This window comes from Myiozetetes cayanensis, unplaced genomic scaffold (assembly GCF_022539395.1).
Source record: "Myiozetetes cayanensis isolate MyiCay16 unplaced genomic scaffold, myiCay2020 scf2-11, whole genome shotgun sequence".
In the NCBI taxonomy this organism is placed as follows: Eukaryota; Metazoa; Chordata; class Aves; order Passeriformes; family Tyrannidae; genus Myiozetetes; species Myiozetetes cayanensis.
Window position 1 is genome coordinate 82076739 of NW_026087411.1, and position 14822 is coordinate 82091560.

The window sequence follows — 14822 nt, forward strand, 5'->3', positions numbered from 1 at the left end:
GTTCTTATGAGTTTCATGTTGTGCTATTCTTCTCTCTCATTCTTCAGTTCTTACAGGGCCATAAAATCATCCAATAGTGACAAATCCGTGGCAGGAAAGATAGCAAGAACACATTGAAATCAAGTCTTTCTTCCAGTATTGTTCTCCAGGTAGTGAATTGTAAAAATCTCTTTTCTTTGTTATTAACTCCAGATCTAGACATTGTGATAGGGCTCTGAGTGATTCTAATAAACTATTACTGCTCAGTATGCAAAAGCATGGAAAATGGTTACGCTGTGAGCTGAAGAATCATACAAAGCACAGTTGCCATTCTGTATCTGGATTAGTGCAGCAAGAGCTGCATTCCAGTATAAAAAGTAATGCATTTTATTTAACAGATGTTGACAATAGTGATTCCCTATAAACACTAATGGCAAATAGAGCAGAGCATGCAGCAAAATATGCCTATTCCTATAGGTATAAGATAATCTTACCTAGACAAAAATTTCTCAGCCCTACTAATACACACAGCAGTGGCTGTAGCAGTTCCCCTTTTATAGGGTCAAACCGAAAGTTTTCAAGAACAATTTCCATATCCCTAGAAGATCAAACTACCACTTGGTATTTTGTGATGCTCAAAGTAGATTATTAGAATTCTCTAAAGTCCATCCATATTTTCCCAAGGCAGCAAATGTGTTGGCTAAAGGAAAATTCCAGCAGCCAGAATGATGAGTCTCTCCCAGCCCCAGACAACTGACCTGCCAGGCAGTCTATGGATGACGGAACTGCTATGAACATGCACCTCCACCACAGAGGCAGAAAGAATTTCCAGGCCTTTGGCTTGCACTCCAACGCTTGGGACAACATGGTAACTGTCATGAAACTGAAGTCCTTGTTAAAATTTAAAATTATTGGTCATTATTTTAACATCTTTGAATTATTTAAAAAAATCTGAAGTTGGTACATTTTCACCGGATGTAAGTGAATTAAAACAAACCTCGATGAATCCAATAAGAATCACAGCAAAACACAGTTCTGCTATGTTCAGTGCAATTTAGAGAGTGCTTAGTATTAAAACTTTTAAAAATCCAAATTAGTGATTTCTGACCATCATGAATCTTGAAAGGTTTTCTATTATTTTTGAATTGGAAAAGCATAGTCGATTTACAGTAGCAGTTTTAATAGAACAAAAGCCATTTTATTCATATAAATTCAGAACAGCATTGATGTTTCCATCACACCACTTAACCACAGGAACAGCTCAAAAACTGGGTGACATTTACATCTCTCATTGATGTATCTCTCAGCATTATAAGTGATGGCTTATACAAACAATGTGCTTATTTTCTTAGTTCTAGTCCAAACTGGACACAAGGTATTTCTTGGCAAAGGACAGAAAAGCTTAACACTCTGTTCATGAAGTAGGAGATATCTCAAGAGATATTTGCATGTTTTTTTGTGTACATCAACTGGAATTTTTGGAACTTTTTATTTTAGCTTCACAGGGATAAGAGAACTCAGATTCTCATACAAGTTTTTTGTACTCCAGACACTGTAGTGCTTTGTAAGGAACAGACTATAATCACCAAGTAGCCATTGTCTTTGTTCAGCCCAAGTAGTATGCAAGGAGTGAAAGAGTCCATGGTGAAAATCATTCAATTAAATTCTTTTTACTGACCTGCAAGCTTTATCAGAAGAACACAAAGAACATATAAAAATGCAAACTTCATGCTGAGTGTCCTTTTAAAAGCTAGCAGCACAAAATACTTTTTGAACAGACCAGACATCTGTTGCATCCTGAACTGTAGTACATCATTTTGTTGTCCGTGTTTTTTGACTCCCAAGTTCTGCAAATGCTGATACATCAAGACTTTTACCACTGTTGCACTGTTCATATAAAGTCTGAAAGTTAATAAACACACAAGTATTCGGGTGAACGCAGTTGTATTGCACATGATTTAAACTATATAACAAATATTATCACTTGATATAAATCACATACTAAGGTATTCCACACCAGAATTTCTCCAGAAAATAAAAATACAGTTTTAAGACAGCTCAGTTGTAGCAGTTGTAATGCAACACAATGCCTAAAAGAAGATAGATGTGCTAACTTAGCAGTGTGAGCAGAGTTACAGAGCTTCACAAGTCAGCAGAGAACCAACCAGTTGTAGAGATTTAAAATCAAGTTTACGCCATTACTTGTCTCTGATATGGAAACACCAGCATGGAAGGAGAGGCATTTGTTTACTCAAGGCAGGCAAGCTTTATATGATATGAAAATCAGTGGCCACAATCATAGCTACATCATGATATTGTTAAAAGGATAACAACTTCACCCTCGTATTTAAAAAAAAAAAGAAAAAAATTTACTTACCCTTGCAGCTCTAGAAATAGAGTTGGGAGAATTCAAGCCAACAAGCTGGCCAAGGATGCGTTTCATTTCCTCTGTTGTTCCTTTTGCACTTGGGACATCTGCAGTTAATTTATAATTATGTTGAAGTTGTATACATTACCAGTGCAGTTTTTAAGAGGTTTAAGAATTAATATACTGAAGTCTTTTCTGAAGCAGACATAGGCAAGTGTAAAGTATGTATAAAAGTAAAGCCTTTTTTAAGCAGACATAAATATTATTCAATAAAATGCATTTTAAAATAAATGTACCTGTTTGACAATGACTTTGAATTTGAACATAGGGATGTACCAGCAACTCCGAAACAGATATCCTTTGTTTAGGATTTCTTATTAAACAGCGCTGGAAATGAAAAAAAAAAAGGAAGACTGCTTTATCTATAAATTAAGAATTTTCTTAGGAATTTACAGTCAGGATATTTAAAAGATCCCATGGATGCATGTCAAAATTCCTTACTGCCAAACTACATACTCAAAAAGACTCAAGTCACGATACAATAATAGGTTAACATAATTGCCTTCATTTGCCAGTAACTTCACAATAAAGTTTGGTATCTTGTTTAACTCTAGCAACAATGTCAGAAGATTTGAAGATCAGAACCTACAACATCACTTCAGTCTGAATGACACAAAATGACAATGAAATTTAAAAGTTAAGGCGATAAGTGTTTCTGGATTTCAATTTGTGACCCGCTGAGCAACACAAATAGGGTAAGTAAAAGCACAGGCAAATATGCAAAAAGAAGGCAAATACACAGGGTGAGTGAAAGGGATGGCAAGTACAAAAACTACTGTATTTACTTTGAACCAAAGGAGTTAAGTCAGACTGCTTTAAGTATTTGCTTACTTGGTACTGAGCTGAAAATAGACTTTAATATGGAAACTATATGAAGTAACTCTAGCTTAATTAAATCTTCTTTTGGAATAAGATCTGTTACTACAAGTAGCAGTGAGAATTTATTTGTGAAAAAAGTCTCTCAAGCACAACTCCTTCAGTTTTAGAAAATATGCTTTAAACAAATATATTGCCATTATTTAAATTAAAATTAATTTTAAGGAAAAGTTACCTTTAGCACATCTTGAAGATCCTTCTCAGGAATATCTGGGAATTCTATTTCATAACTAGGATCAACAATAGCATGCAGTTTATTTATTGGACTTGTTATGTGTTGAAATGGAGTCCTCCCATACGTCATACAGTACAAAATGCATCCCAATGACCACACATCACTTTTGGGACTTATCTAATATTAAAAAAAAGAATTAAAGATTATTTCTCACTTAAGACATTGCCCCTTCAGTCAGTTTATCCTGTAACTGTGCAGTCATTTCATTTAACAGCATATCCATTTTCAACTGGATAACACATCTCAGTAACTATCACACAAAATCACCAAGGCAGCATGCCATTATTTACTAAGACAGTGATGTGACTTTATTCACTGATATTCCATAAGAAAGCTGTTCTTATTACTTTTGAAAATCAACTTACTCAAAGAACTAACTTAAAATACAATTAAAGTTAGTCCTTAACAAGTTGAGCAGCAGAATTTTAATTGTAGATTTATAAACAAACAAGTAAAAGTATACTAAATTAATTCAATCCAGAAAACATTGAGACACCACAGCTATGTCCCCAAAGTTGAAAGCCACAGTTCAGTTCCTTGGGGTTTCAAGGATTCAGATCAATATTTTGACCACCACACCCAGGCTGTTTCTTTGCAGGATGACTCTCCACTTCTCCTGTTGAAGCTGAAGTACTTTAAGAAAAGCGTACAGAGTGGGGGAGAGGAAAGACATGGGGAAACCACAGAGAACCTGACTGCCAGCAGAGTGGTTACATTTTTGCTTAGATAAGCTGAGTTCCAGAACAAGTCTGCACTTTGCATGCAATTTTTAAAATTGTAAGAAAGGTTAAAAAGTATCATTTTTAAAGAAAATCCATTTACAAAATATTCTGTTCTGAGTTCAGAAAGACAAAATTGCATTTCACTATGTAATACTAATTCCATTCAACTGTTTTAAAAAGTTAGTCTTTGTGTACAAGCACATACATATGGATTTCTCTTTTTTTAAAATAGTTTTTCACTCAATTATGTATCCCTTTGACTGCCAGTGTAACAATGCTTTCCTTCAGTACTTTCCTCATCATTCACATTCCATTGTCATGTTATGAAAATTTCTACAATACACAGTATTCTGTAGCATAGAAAACTTCATAGGATACACAGAACTTGTACGTGTGGCCCTAAAATATTAGCCCTCCTTGCATCATCTTTTGAAAGAGTTTATTAGGTATTATTCACTACTTGCAAGACCTGCCCCTCACTTAAAAGAACTAAAAAATATGACAATGACACAAGCATCATCCATAACTTGTTTAAGCAAACATACCAACAATGGTCTATATCAGAAAGCATATTTTCTTGCTTTCAGAAGGAATTTTCTAAGCCAAGGCTATTGATGCAGAATCCTGAAATGTAGCTGTGTAGCAGTGAGCAGCACCATAAGAGCATCGCCAGTTCTTGGCAGAATAAAGCTAAAACAAAAGGGCATAAGCAGCACAACAGGCAACCAAGAAGTAATTGAGGAATGATTCTCTCACGACTCCATGGAAGATCCTCCCAGAAATACACTCTGAAAACTTCAGCCTGGGGTGATTTCAGAGGTGCACAGCATGGTGGGCCCTTAAGATGCTCAAAAGACATTTGTAACTGGAGTTATGAGTACAACCTCTGGTGTGTGAAAGGCTCATGTATTTCACTGTATATTACTATTCAGAGCTATTCACACTGATAACATAGTGGAACTCTCATATTTCTCCATAAAAATTGATTTTAAAATATTTGTGCTTATTGTCAGTTTAGATACTATCATTTTATTATTAGCTCCTCTAATGCCCAAGACTGTGCATCTGTTTTACTTTCAATTTTACCTATTCATCGAGCACTTACATTTTTCTAAACTCTATCTGCAAAATGTTAAGTAGTTGGGAAGTTTAGCCTTAGCCTTCAATCTCTGTCCACCATCATCATAGCAGAATGAATTTTCTTGTGTTCAAGTTTCAATGGAATATTTTGAGAAAGCCAAGTGTTAAGATACATGACTGAATTACTTTCTTCTTAACATGGAGGGAATAGGAGAAAAGAGACCATGTTACCTTAGAACGAGACTTCCCATTTTCTCCATAGGAAGACATATCTTTTATTGCTTCGGGTGGCATATAATTCATTGTCCCAACCTAGCCACAAAAATGTAAAGACATTCCTTTAAGTGAAGCACTTAATAAAAACTTGGATTTTTGTCCCAAAACACTGAAGAGCATATTGAAATTCTTTTTCTATTACAGTTGAAGGTCATTGTTATTCTGTTCAATAAAAACATGTAAAAATCCATATACATGAATATTTGTATACACATATAAAACCATTCAGCATAAAATTTCAATATTAATTGAAGTTATTACAATAATCAAAATTATTAGTAGGTACCACAGCATTTTACAGAAAAGTGCAAGTGCATTTTTCAGAAGTATTTCACCTGAGAATCTTTAATGATGCTTGTCACATCTGGCTGCATTTGGTTTGCAATGCCAAAGTCAATTAGTTTTAACATCCCATCAACTATCAGAAAGTTTGCTGGTTTCAGATCACTGTGAATAATGCCTGTAAAACAGAGTTAAAAGTAAATCCAGGTTTAGTCAATCCAAGCTACTAAAATGGGGTTTTCTATTCTGAATTCCCATAACCCTTGAACAGAGAGAAGGTGCAAATCAGCTTTAACCACTCAAACCCAAATTATTCTCTGCAGATTCCATAAAAATGCTTCCATTTCTTTTTAAACAGTTATGACTTCTATGAGTTTACAGTTTGAATTATTACTTATTCAAAACTGCAGGCACTCCAAAACAGCTCCAAGAGATTTGAGTTGCCTGTCCCTGAGCTCAGGACAGGCCCTCCAGCTCTATGTGCACATTGCTGCACTGAAATTCTGCTCTGGAGCAATTCAGTGGCCTGTCCAGGCCTGCGGCTTTCTCTTATATAATTACCTAAGTAGGTACTTAAAAGAAAAGAATATTATTGCTTAGTCTTACCATTCACTAAAGAGTACACATGACTGACTTCTCAAATGACCAACTTACATGACTAAGAATTTTGTTTATTATCTACATAATCAACCCTTCCATCTTGATATTTTACAAAACTGTTTGTTTCAAAGACATCACAGGTATGTATGTAGCCTGAATTTTAGTAGATTTTGCTGTTTGCCACACCATTGAATGTTCTAGTGCTGAAAAGAAGTGATGATCTCTGCTATATGCACTAGTCTTCACTTTTTTCTTAAATAGCAAAAGGATCCAAATCTGCCCTCTCCTTTATGTTATACAGCCAAACAGAATACAGATGCAAACACTTTGATTACATAGGTAAAGACGAAAGGAAGGACTGAAAAACTCCAAGAAGAAGCTGAAACACTGTCAAAGAAAAGATGACAGTGCTCCTAATATCTATCATTAACGTCAAAGCTTCTTTTGGAGAGACTGAGTGGCTAGAATTTGAGTCTAATGGAGTATACTCCCAAGTACAATTGGGAGTATACACTGTAGTCAAATTCAGAAAATATTTTCTTGGCTATAGTAAGAAAACAGAAAGCATTACACTAATGGTGCTCTTTGCAGATCCCCTTGAGTTAGCGAAGTCTGCATAGCATCAAGATTTACCATTGTCTTTTGTTTCACTGAATTTTTTTCCACAATACAGTAAACATCCATCTTTGAAGATCACTAACCTTACACCAACATTAAGAATGATACCACTTCCAAAATTAGAACACATTCATATTTTCTGCCATATAACCGTATAAATACTGAGAATTATTTAAGAATACCATATTCATGGATTGTGTGAACAGCTTCCAGCATATTTTTCCAATAGCTCTTTCGTTCCAACGGATCAATGTTTTTTTTCTTCTTAAGCCAGCTATTGAGATCGATATTTCCACACTCCATTACCATGTAGATATGTTGATCAGTAATTTCACTAAAAACACATACATATACTTATGTTAAAAGTTAAGGAAATATCTTTTTATATAGAGACGCTGGTTAAATAAAACTAGTGTTTACTCACTAGCCATAAAGGCGAATGATCTTATCACTATGTTGCTGCAGTTTACTCAAATGAGCAATTTCATTCTTATAGCTCTGAACAGTCTGTTGATCAGCTTCCTCTAGATTCACATATTTGACAGCATACAGCTGCTTCTTGTCATTCAGAACTTGAAACACCTGAAAAACAGTATCAGTTAATAACTTCATACATTCCTAGTTCTGATTTACTATGGTCCTTCATCTCAGCACAGTAAGAATATCAAAAGAAAAAGTGTACCTTTTCAAAAGGAAGAAACAAGGCAAAGCAGTTCACAGAAGTCAGCAGAAAGGGAAAATATTTTAAAAAATCCATAAAGAAGGCACCACTTACAGCAGAAACAACCCTCTACCATAAACCATCTTGGTGCCACATTGTATTTCACTAGGTGTAGTACATCACAAGTCTGAAGCGTTCCTAATGTGAAGATTACAAAATTACACTTTGTAGAGATATGGGTTTGATCTGCCACAGCACATTCATTTTGTCATGCCAAGATCATTTACAGGTTAGACCACATAGTACATAAGAGGCTGTGAGCACCAAATCTGTTCAGTCTTAGGATGAGAAGGGTACAAGGAATCTTACTGCTGTCTTCAGCTATTTAAAGGGAAGGTATGAAAAAGACTCCTCAGCAATTATTGAAGTATGAGATGCAACAGACATAGCTAACAAGAAACATTACAGTTAGATATCTGGAAATTTTTTTCACCACCATGTAGTCCAAGAGGAAAACAGCTTGTCCAGAGAGGCTGTGAAATCTTCATCCTAAGCAATACTCAAAACTTAAATGCAAAAACCTGAGGTCCAACAAAGTTTGTGTGATGAGCAGCCTGCTCTGTTTTGGCCTTGCTTTAAGCAGACTATTAGACAAAGTGACACTGCTGTCCTACCCCATTCTACACGTGTACACTGCTGACGTAGGAAGCTCCTCTTTCTAGAGGACTCTGCTGACTGGAAGCTGGCTAATAGTATTCCAGTTTACAAGAAGGGCATGAGGGAAGACCCAGGAAAGTACAGACCTGTTAGCCTAACTTCAGTTACTGGAAAAGTTGCAGAGAATTTCATCCTGGGTACTACTTAAAGGTATTTAAAGGACAATACAATGATCAGGCACAGTCAACATGGGTTCACAAAGGGAAAGACCTCTAACTAATTTGATAATTTTGGAACAGATCCTCCCAGAAGCTCTGCTAAGGCACATGGAGGACAGGGAGGTGATTTGAAAAAGGTAATACAGCTTTATCCAGGGCAAGTCCTGCCTGACCAGCTCAGTGGCCTTCTGTAACAGAAGGACTACAACAGTGGACTAGGGAAGAGCTAAAGATGCCATCTATCTGGACTTCTGTAAACCCTTGGACACAGTCCCCCACAGCAAAATTGCTTATGTTGTTTAGAAAATAAAGAATTATAACAAAACCAAGAGATCTTGGCAAAATTATTTCCCAAGATCTCACGACCCCAGATTTCCTTATAAAAGGCTGCTCACTCACCACTTCAGACACAGCTACACTCTGCTTCTCACACAAGTTACACAAGTGGTAAGAGATGATCTTTTCACTTCAGGAACTCTCAATCAACCTTACAAGTCATTCATCTCCCAGCAACATAAACACACTGCCCTGAGTTACAGCCCCTCACATTGGGATCTACATAATGCAGCACATCTCTTACAACAGAAGAGCTGATTTTGTTAGGAATTTTAATGTTCACTCTACTGTTGAAATTATCTTCAAGAGCAAAAAGTCTAAAGAAAACAGCAAATTTCTAGACTCTCTGGGTCAAACACTTTGTACATGTTAGTACTAGGCACTCATCTAGTGAGTTTACAATATAACTACTACAGTGTAAATAAGTGATTACCTAAAAGGATAAAGGAGCATCTTACCTTACTTGAGCCTCCACTACCTATCTGCTTTAATACTGTATAAACTTTTCCATTGATGGCAAGACATTCGTGCGAAGGTATAGAAGCTGGAACCTGTGTAAGTACAGAAAAGGTTAGAAATAACTACTGGTATAATGCAACAGAACTTGGTAGAGCTCTACTTTTTTATTAAGTTAAAATGCTTTAAGTTGTCTTGGTCTCTATGAACAGGATAAAACTGCTTGCGAGCAGTAAAGCTAAGCTTTAAATGAAAGCTAAAAGATCCCTGCAACAAAAGTATTTATATAATGGTCATCTCTTTGAACATAACACCACTGAACTCTTGCAAAAGATACCAATGCTCTTCACACTGGAAATCAAGGAAAGGGTGTTCTTCAACAAGGCTTCCCAGACCATTAGAGACACCTCCCTCTTCACATATATTGTCAGAAACTGGATTATCTAAGAGACTTTCAGTCCCAGCATGCTTGAGAGATGTATTCAAACCATCTACTATTTGATTTGAACCTAACTACTAGCCAGAAGATTTCAGTGCTATGAAGCAGAAACAGCCTTGTGTCTTGCCCACATCTGCTACACCAAGCCATAGAAAGGCCTCAAGTTTTGTTTATTGATGTATTAATACTTATCCTCTAGTAGGAAGCTTCAACCTATCCCCTAGTTTTACCTAGAATTGGAAAGATTCCTACCTGAATGTGCAGTAAAGTAACCTATTTTTACATGATCTCAGGCCACAACAAATGCACCCAAATTTATGAAATCTAACAAAATGGAGGTGAAATGCAAGCCTTCGGGTTTTTTACCTCCCTCAGACTCATGGTTTTCAACACACATTGCTTCTCTTTATTGGTACTCCACTGTAGCGGGCAGTAGCACTACAAAAGCACAGCAGAACAAAAATAGTGACTCTAGTTCTTGACTCTGTCATTAAGTAGGATCTGAAAAGGCTTAGGTTGCAGACATAAAGGTCCCAGGATTTTGACACAACTGAGTTTTTCAAAAGCTGACTTATTTCATCCAGATTCAGACATACACATGAAGAAACAGTTATTTTGAGAATAAATAATACAGATTACTTTCCATTACTCATCCAGAAAGACGGGTAGTAATTTTAGATTAAGAAAATATATACATACATTTATTTTACCTACAGAAGTCACCATGGAAAATATGTACTGAAAAATGACAGAAGACAGCTTAAAATTGTTACCTGCAAGCCAGCTTGATTTTGAAACGGAGTTGCTGGAGTATGTGGTAGATAATATGGGAACTGGTTGTAGGGAGTTGAAATTTGACTTCCTGGTAGAAACTTGTTCTTTACAACTGGTGTGCTGAAACTAAAGAAAATTATGAACAATATCTGCACTTAGTTGTATTTTTTAAAGATTATTTTAACAACAAAGTTGAAATCTTCAGTGCTTCTTGCAAGTTAAACCCTATTGACTAGCAAGAGCCCAAGCCTCCACTACATTCAATAATTAGCATCAACTTCTAAATCAAGAAGTTCTTTAGAAGTACACTGAAACTACAACATACTGAGAAAATATTTTTTAAAACAATAACTAAATCCGCATCTTCAGACACTACTGGCACTTCCACTTCCCAGCAACTGAAAAGTGAAAGCACTATAAAGCTAGAAGAGCTGACCACAAGACAGTTTGAGCCACACTTAGTTTTCTCCAGCTTACTGTTGTTTATTTAAAACCTTTTTAGATTATCTTTTTTTTAGGTAAGCATATTGAGACAGACAACCTCAAAAATCCTCACATGATTTCCTTGAGAGCTTTAGCTCATACTGCATATGAGCAGAAAGATTATGTATTTAAGAAAATGAAAGATCACAAGAAATCCTATGTGTTTTTCATTTGTTCCCTTGATGTGTCTTACATCTATTTACTTATATTACCAAACAAACTTTAATTTTCCCCACAGTATTTACTGAAACTGATGCCAAGAACAGAAGTGGAAAAGAACATATATGCCTAGAATTTTTTTGTAGAGTAAAATTCCAGAAGTTAAAATTAAGTCAGTTGATTAAGTCAGTTAATTAATTAAGAAGTTAAAAACCAGTCAAAAGGATGGTTCTCAACGAACACAGAAGCACTCAGTCATTCTGCATATTAGTATATATGTGTATACATATATACACATGTATATATGCAAGTAATGAGAATTTTGAAAATTTCTGTATTATCAAAGTTTGAAAGAAGCAAAACCAATCTATTCAAGGGTTACTTTTATCAAGTTCCTTCATGAGATGATGTACTTCATTCCCTACATATATTCTAAATTCTATAGCTTTAGAGACAGGTCCTACCAACAAGAACAGTGCTTACTCAGCGTACAACCTTGACCTAAATGATTCATCCCAGGGACTTACGAAAATAGTAAGTAATCGTATAATTATAAAGATTTGCCAACATAGGCATAGGGGTTTATGCCTCTTTTAAGATCGCACGGATAAGTTAGGAAATACCAGCATTTGTTTAAGTGCTTAATTCTGCAAGCCTCTAGATTCCTTACAGTATTTTTAAAAACCCTCAGACACTTGCATCATGGGAACTAGACTGATACAGAGTTATCAATCTAGAAGGCCTGTCAGTCACAAAAAAAGTCATCTAAAAGGAAGTGTCACATAGCAGGGGTCAGAGAAAGGTAAATGCTCTACTCATGGGTGTGATGGTGTACCTACAAATGCTGAGAAGCTGACAGAGAAGGCAGAGGTCCCTAAACATGATCTGAATCTCAAAGTCAGGCATTTCACAGAAGCACATGGAACGTTTGCTACCTGAACAGAGAAACTTAACCATTACAACCTGCATAAATCTTTCCAGAGACCACCTACCCTTCATGAGCATGCAGCTCAGAGATGTGGCTTACCAGGCCATATAGTCATTAGATGTGGTGCTTGGTGTTCCCCAAACACATGATGGATCATTTCTCTTAGAAACAGGATCTGGTGGTGAGAATCCTTTTAAAATGGGATGACCAGACTGTTCAAGGTTCATTGGTTTTCTCTACAAAGAACAAAACAAGTTTTTAATTTCTTTTATTTTTTTAATTTCTTTGACATGCAAAGGCTGCTGCTACATGTTCTACATATTCCTGTTACTTTACCTCTCTAGGGAAGCTTTTCTGTGACACTTCTTGAACTGGACAATTTTTTCTGGCACTAGCACAGTTTAGTTTCATCTGATCCAACTGCTTTCTATAGCTTTCACCAAAACTAGATTCTTGCTGCTGACTTTCCAGTCTCTTGGACTCTGGTATCTTCAGCTCCTGATGCTGAACTTTATTTTCTGGAAAAAAAAAAAACAAACAACACAGTAGATTATTAAAAAGACTATATATTTCATACTTGAAACAGTTTCTAACAGATTTATCCCACAGTTTCTAGAATAATTTTACCCTATTTTCTAGATCAGAATAAAAAAACAGATGAGTGTTGAAAGCAACTGCATTTCAGCTTTTCTGCATTCAGAGAGAATTGTAGGAGTTTTGCACCTTTTAAGTGAAAGGCAATCTCTCAACCTTTTAAGCTTACTTTAGCCAAAACCATCTCATGATTAAGTTTCAACAAGCCAAGTTAGATCTATGGCATCTATAGGGTAAACTAGGAGCATACTCAAGAAAAGTCACAGGAAAAGCAAACCACTATAAAACACACTAAAAACTAAACAGACCTTTCAGGAATTTTAGTCCTTCATTTGAATTTTTCTACCTTTTTATTTTGTGGTATAGATTAGCACTGTTATCTGACACTGGCAATATTTTTCTACTCTGAGGTTATCAAATTTTAAGATGAAACCTTGCACTGTTGCTATTTTGATGCTTATTTCTTATATGCATTGCAAGAGGTAAGGACATAATGAATTAGCACTATACATTGGCATTTTACATCAAGCCCAGCACTCCAGTTTTGGACAGTGTCACAGTTGGAATTTCTTTGGGTTTTGGGGTTATATTTTTCCCACAACTATCACAGACACCATGCAAAAGCCAAATTTTAATTAAATAATCCAATCCCGATCAGACCAACTTCTCCTTTTTGAAAAACATTTTATTTAGCAATTTATTTATTAATTTTATTTAGAATTTTTTTAAAAAATACAGGACAGCATATTCTCAATGCTTATTCTATTTCAAACTACTCAAACATCGCATTAATAGTTACCTTCTCTTTTCCTCACAAGACTTGTATCCACTTCAGGTTTGAGAGTTACAGTTGAATTATTAGCCGTTTCTAAGCTGTCCTCATTCAACATCTGCAACTGTAACGAAGCTTTTTCTTGTAAGGACTAAGGAACATAAAAAGCATCTTAAAAGAATCAAAGAACTCAAGAGTAGTATCCAAAAGACATTTCCTTACGGTAATTAAATGAGAGATGCACCACAAAGCATCTTCAACTATGCTTCAGAAAACAGTGCAGGTTACACAGACAAGTATTACTAATGCTATTTTTAAATAAATCAACTCTGACTTTCCATAATCCAGTTCCTGTAATAAAGACCCAAATGCTTTGTATTCTGGAATTTTCTTCTGGGAAATGAGGACATGGGACATGAAAATGCAAGGCATAGCTGAAAACTAACCTCTATCAAAAGCCATAATTTACAGCTCCATAGAGCACTTAAAACTCAGTTCAATGGAATTCATTAAATAGAGTACTTCTCATGCTAAAACTTGTGACAACATCTGAAAGAGCTCCCTTAGTCAAGTTGAAATCTGCTTATCCCCGCGTCACAAATCATATAATGATTTCTAACACTACCCCTGTTGCTCCCATCAGATGTATTGTTTCTAGAAAGCTCTTTCTTAATGCCTGATTAGGTATAATAGTTTTCAAATTTAAAAGCCACAGTGAAGGTTTCTATCTACTACTGATTACTTAACAAAGGGAAATTATACCTTCTTTCTTTCTTGAATTGAAAAAGGTGGTGATATATCTTTAATTCTAATACCATAGGATAGCCAGAGTGAGTTCCTTGTATGTATTTTAAAGATATTTAAGTTACCTGTAAGTCTCCCAGATCATATGTATCACACCCATTAGATTTTGGTTCTGATGGTGGGAATGGTGCAACGAAAGCTGTACACTTGGAACTGGATGTCTGCCTATTGAAGTAATATTGTTAATTACAACATACTCAATGTACAATGGTTTTTTTGTGAACTAGATAAAAAAGGTAGTTGTGTGAAGACTTTTGTCTACAAGCTTATCTTTTATCTAATTTTAAAAACTGGAATACGCAAACATGAAGATATTTTGAACAAAATTTATTTTTGCCTGAATCTCCCTTTCTTTTGACCCTGCTGATTAGTCAGAACAAGTAATTTATCTTTGTATGCTTTCATACAAGGAATCTGTGTAGTAAGATCAGAAGTAGATTACTGT

The 14822-nt window shown here is 35.6% G+C and overlaps 1 protein-coding gene across 1 annotated transcript in view; it reads right to left on the minus strand.

Moving 5' to 3' along the window:
- Positions 1-1223: 1223 nt before the first annotated feature.
- TTK (TTK protein kinase) overlaps positions 1224-14822 on the minus strand; it is a 28752-nt gene continuing 15153 nt past the window's right edge. Inside the window, exons 9-22 of the mRNA XM_050314259.1 lie at positions 14443-14542; positions 13601-13724; positions 12544-12725; positions 12307-12443; positions 10637-10763; positions 9427-9519; positions 7521-7678; positions 7279-7430; positions 5932-6056; positions 5552-5632; positions 3459-3635; positions 2644-2734; positions 2357-2454; positions 1224-1881 (exon numbers count right to left, since the gene is read on the minus strand). Coding sequence (XP_050170216.1) covers positions 1792-1881; positions 2357-2454; positions 2644-2734; positions 3459-3635; positions 5552-5632; positions 5932-6056; positions 7279-7430; positions 7521-7678; positions 9427-9519; positions 10637-10763; positions 12307-12443; positions 12544-12725; positions 13601-13724; positions 14443-14542 — 1735 coding nt within the window. The 3' untranslated portion in view covers positions 1224-1791. The remainder of the gene's footprint in view (positions 1882-2356; positions 2455-2643; positions 2735-3458; positions 3636-5551; positions 5633-5931; positions 6057-7278; positions 7431-7520; positions 7679-9426; positions 9520-10636; positions 10764-12306; positions 12444-12543; positions 12726-13600; positions 13725-14442; positions 14543-14822) is intronic.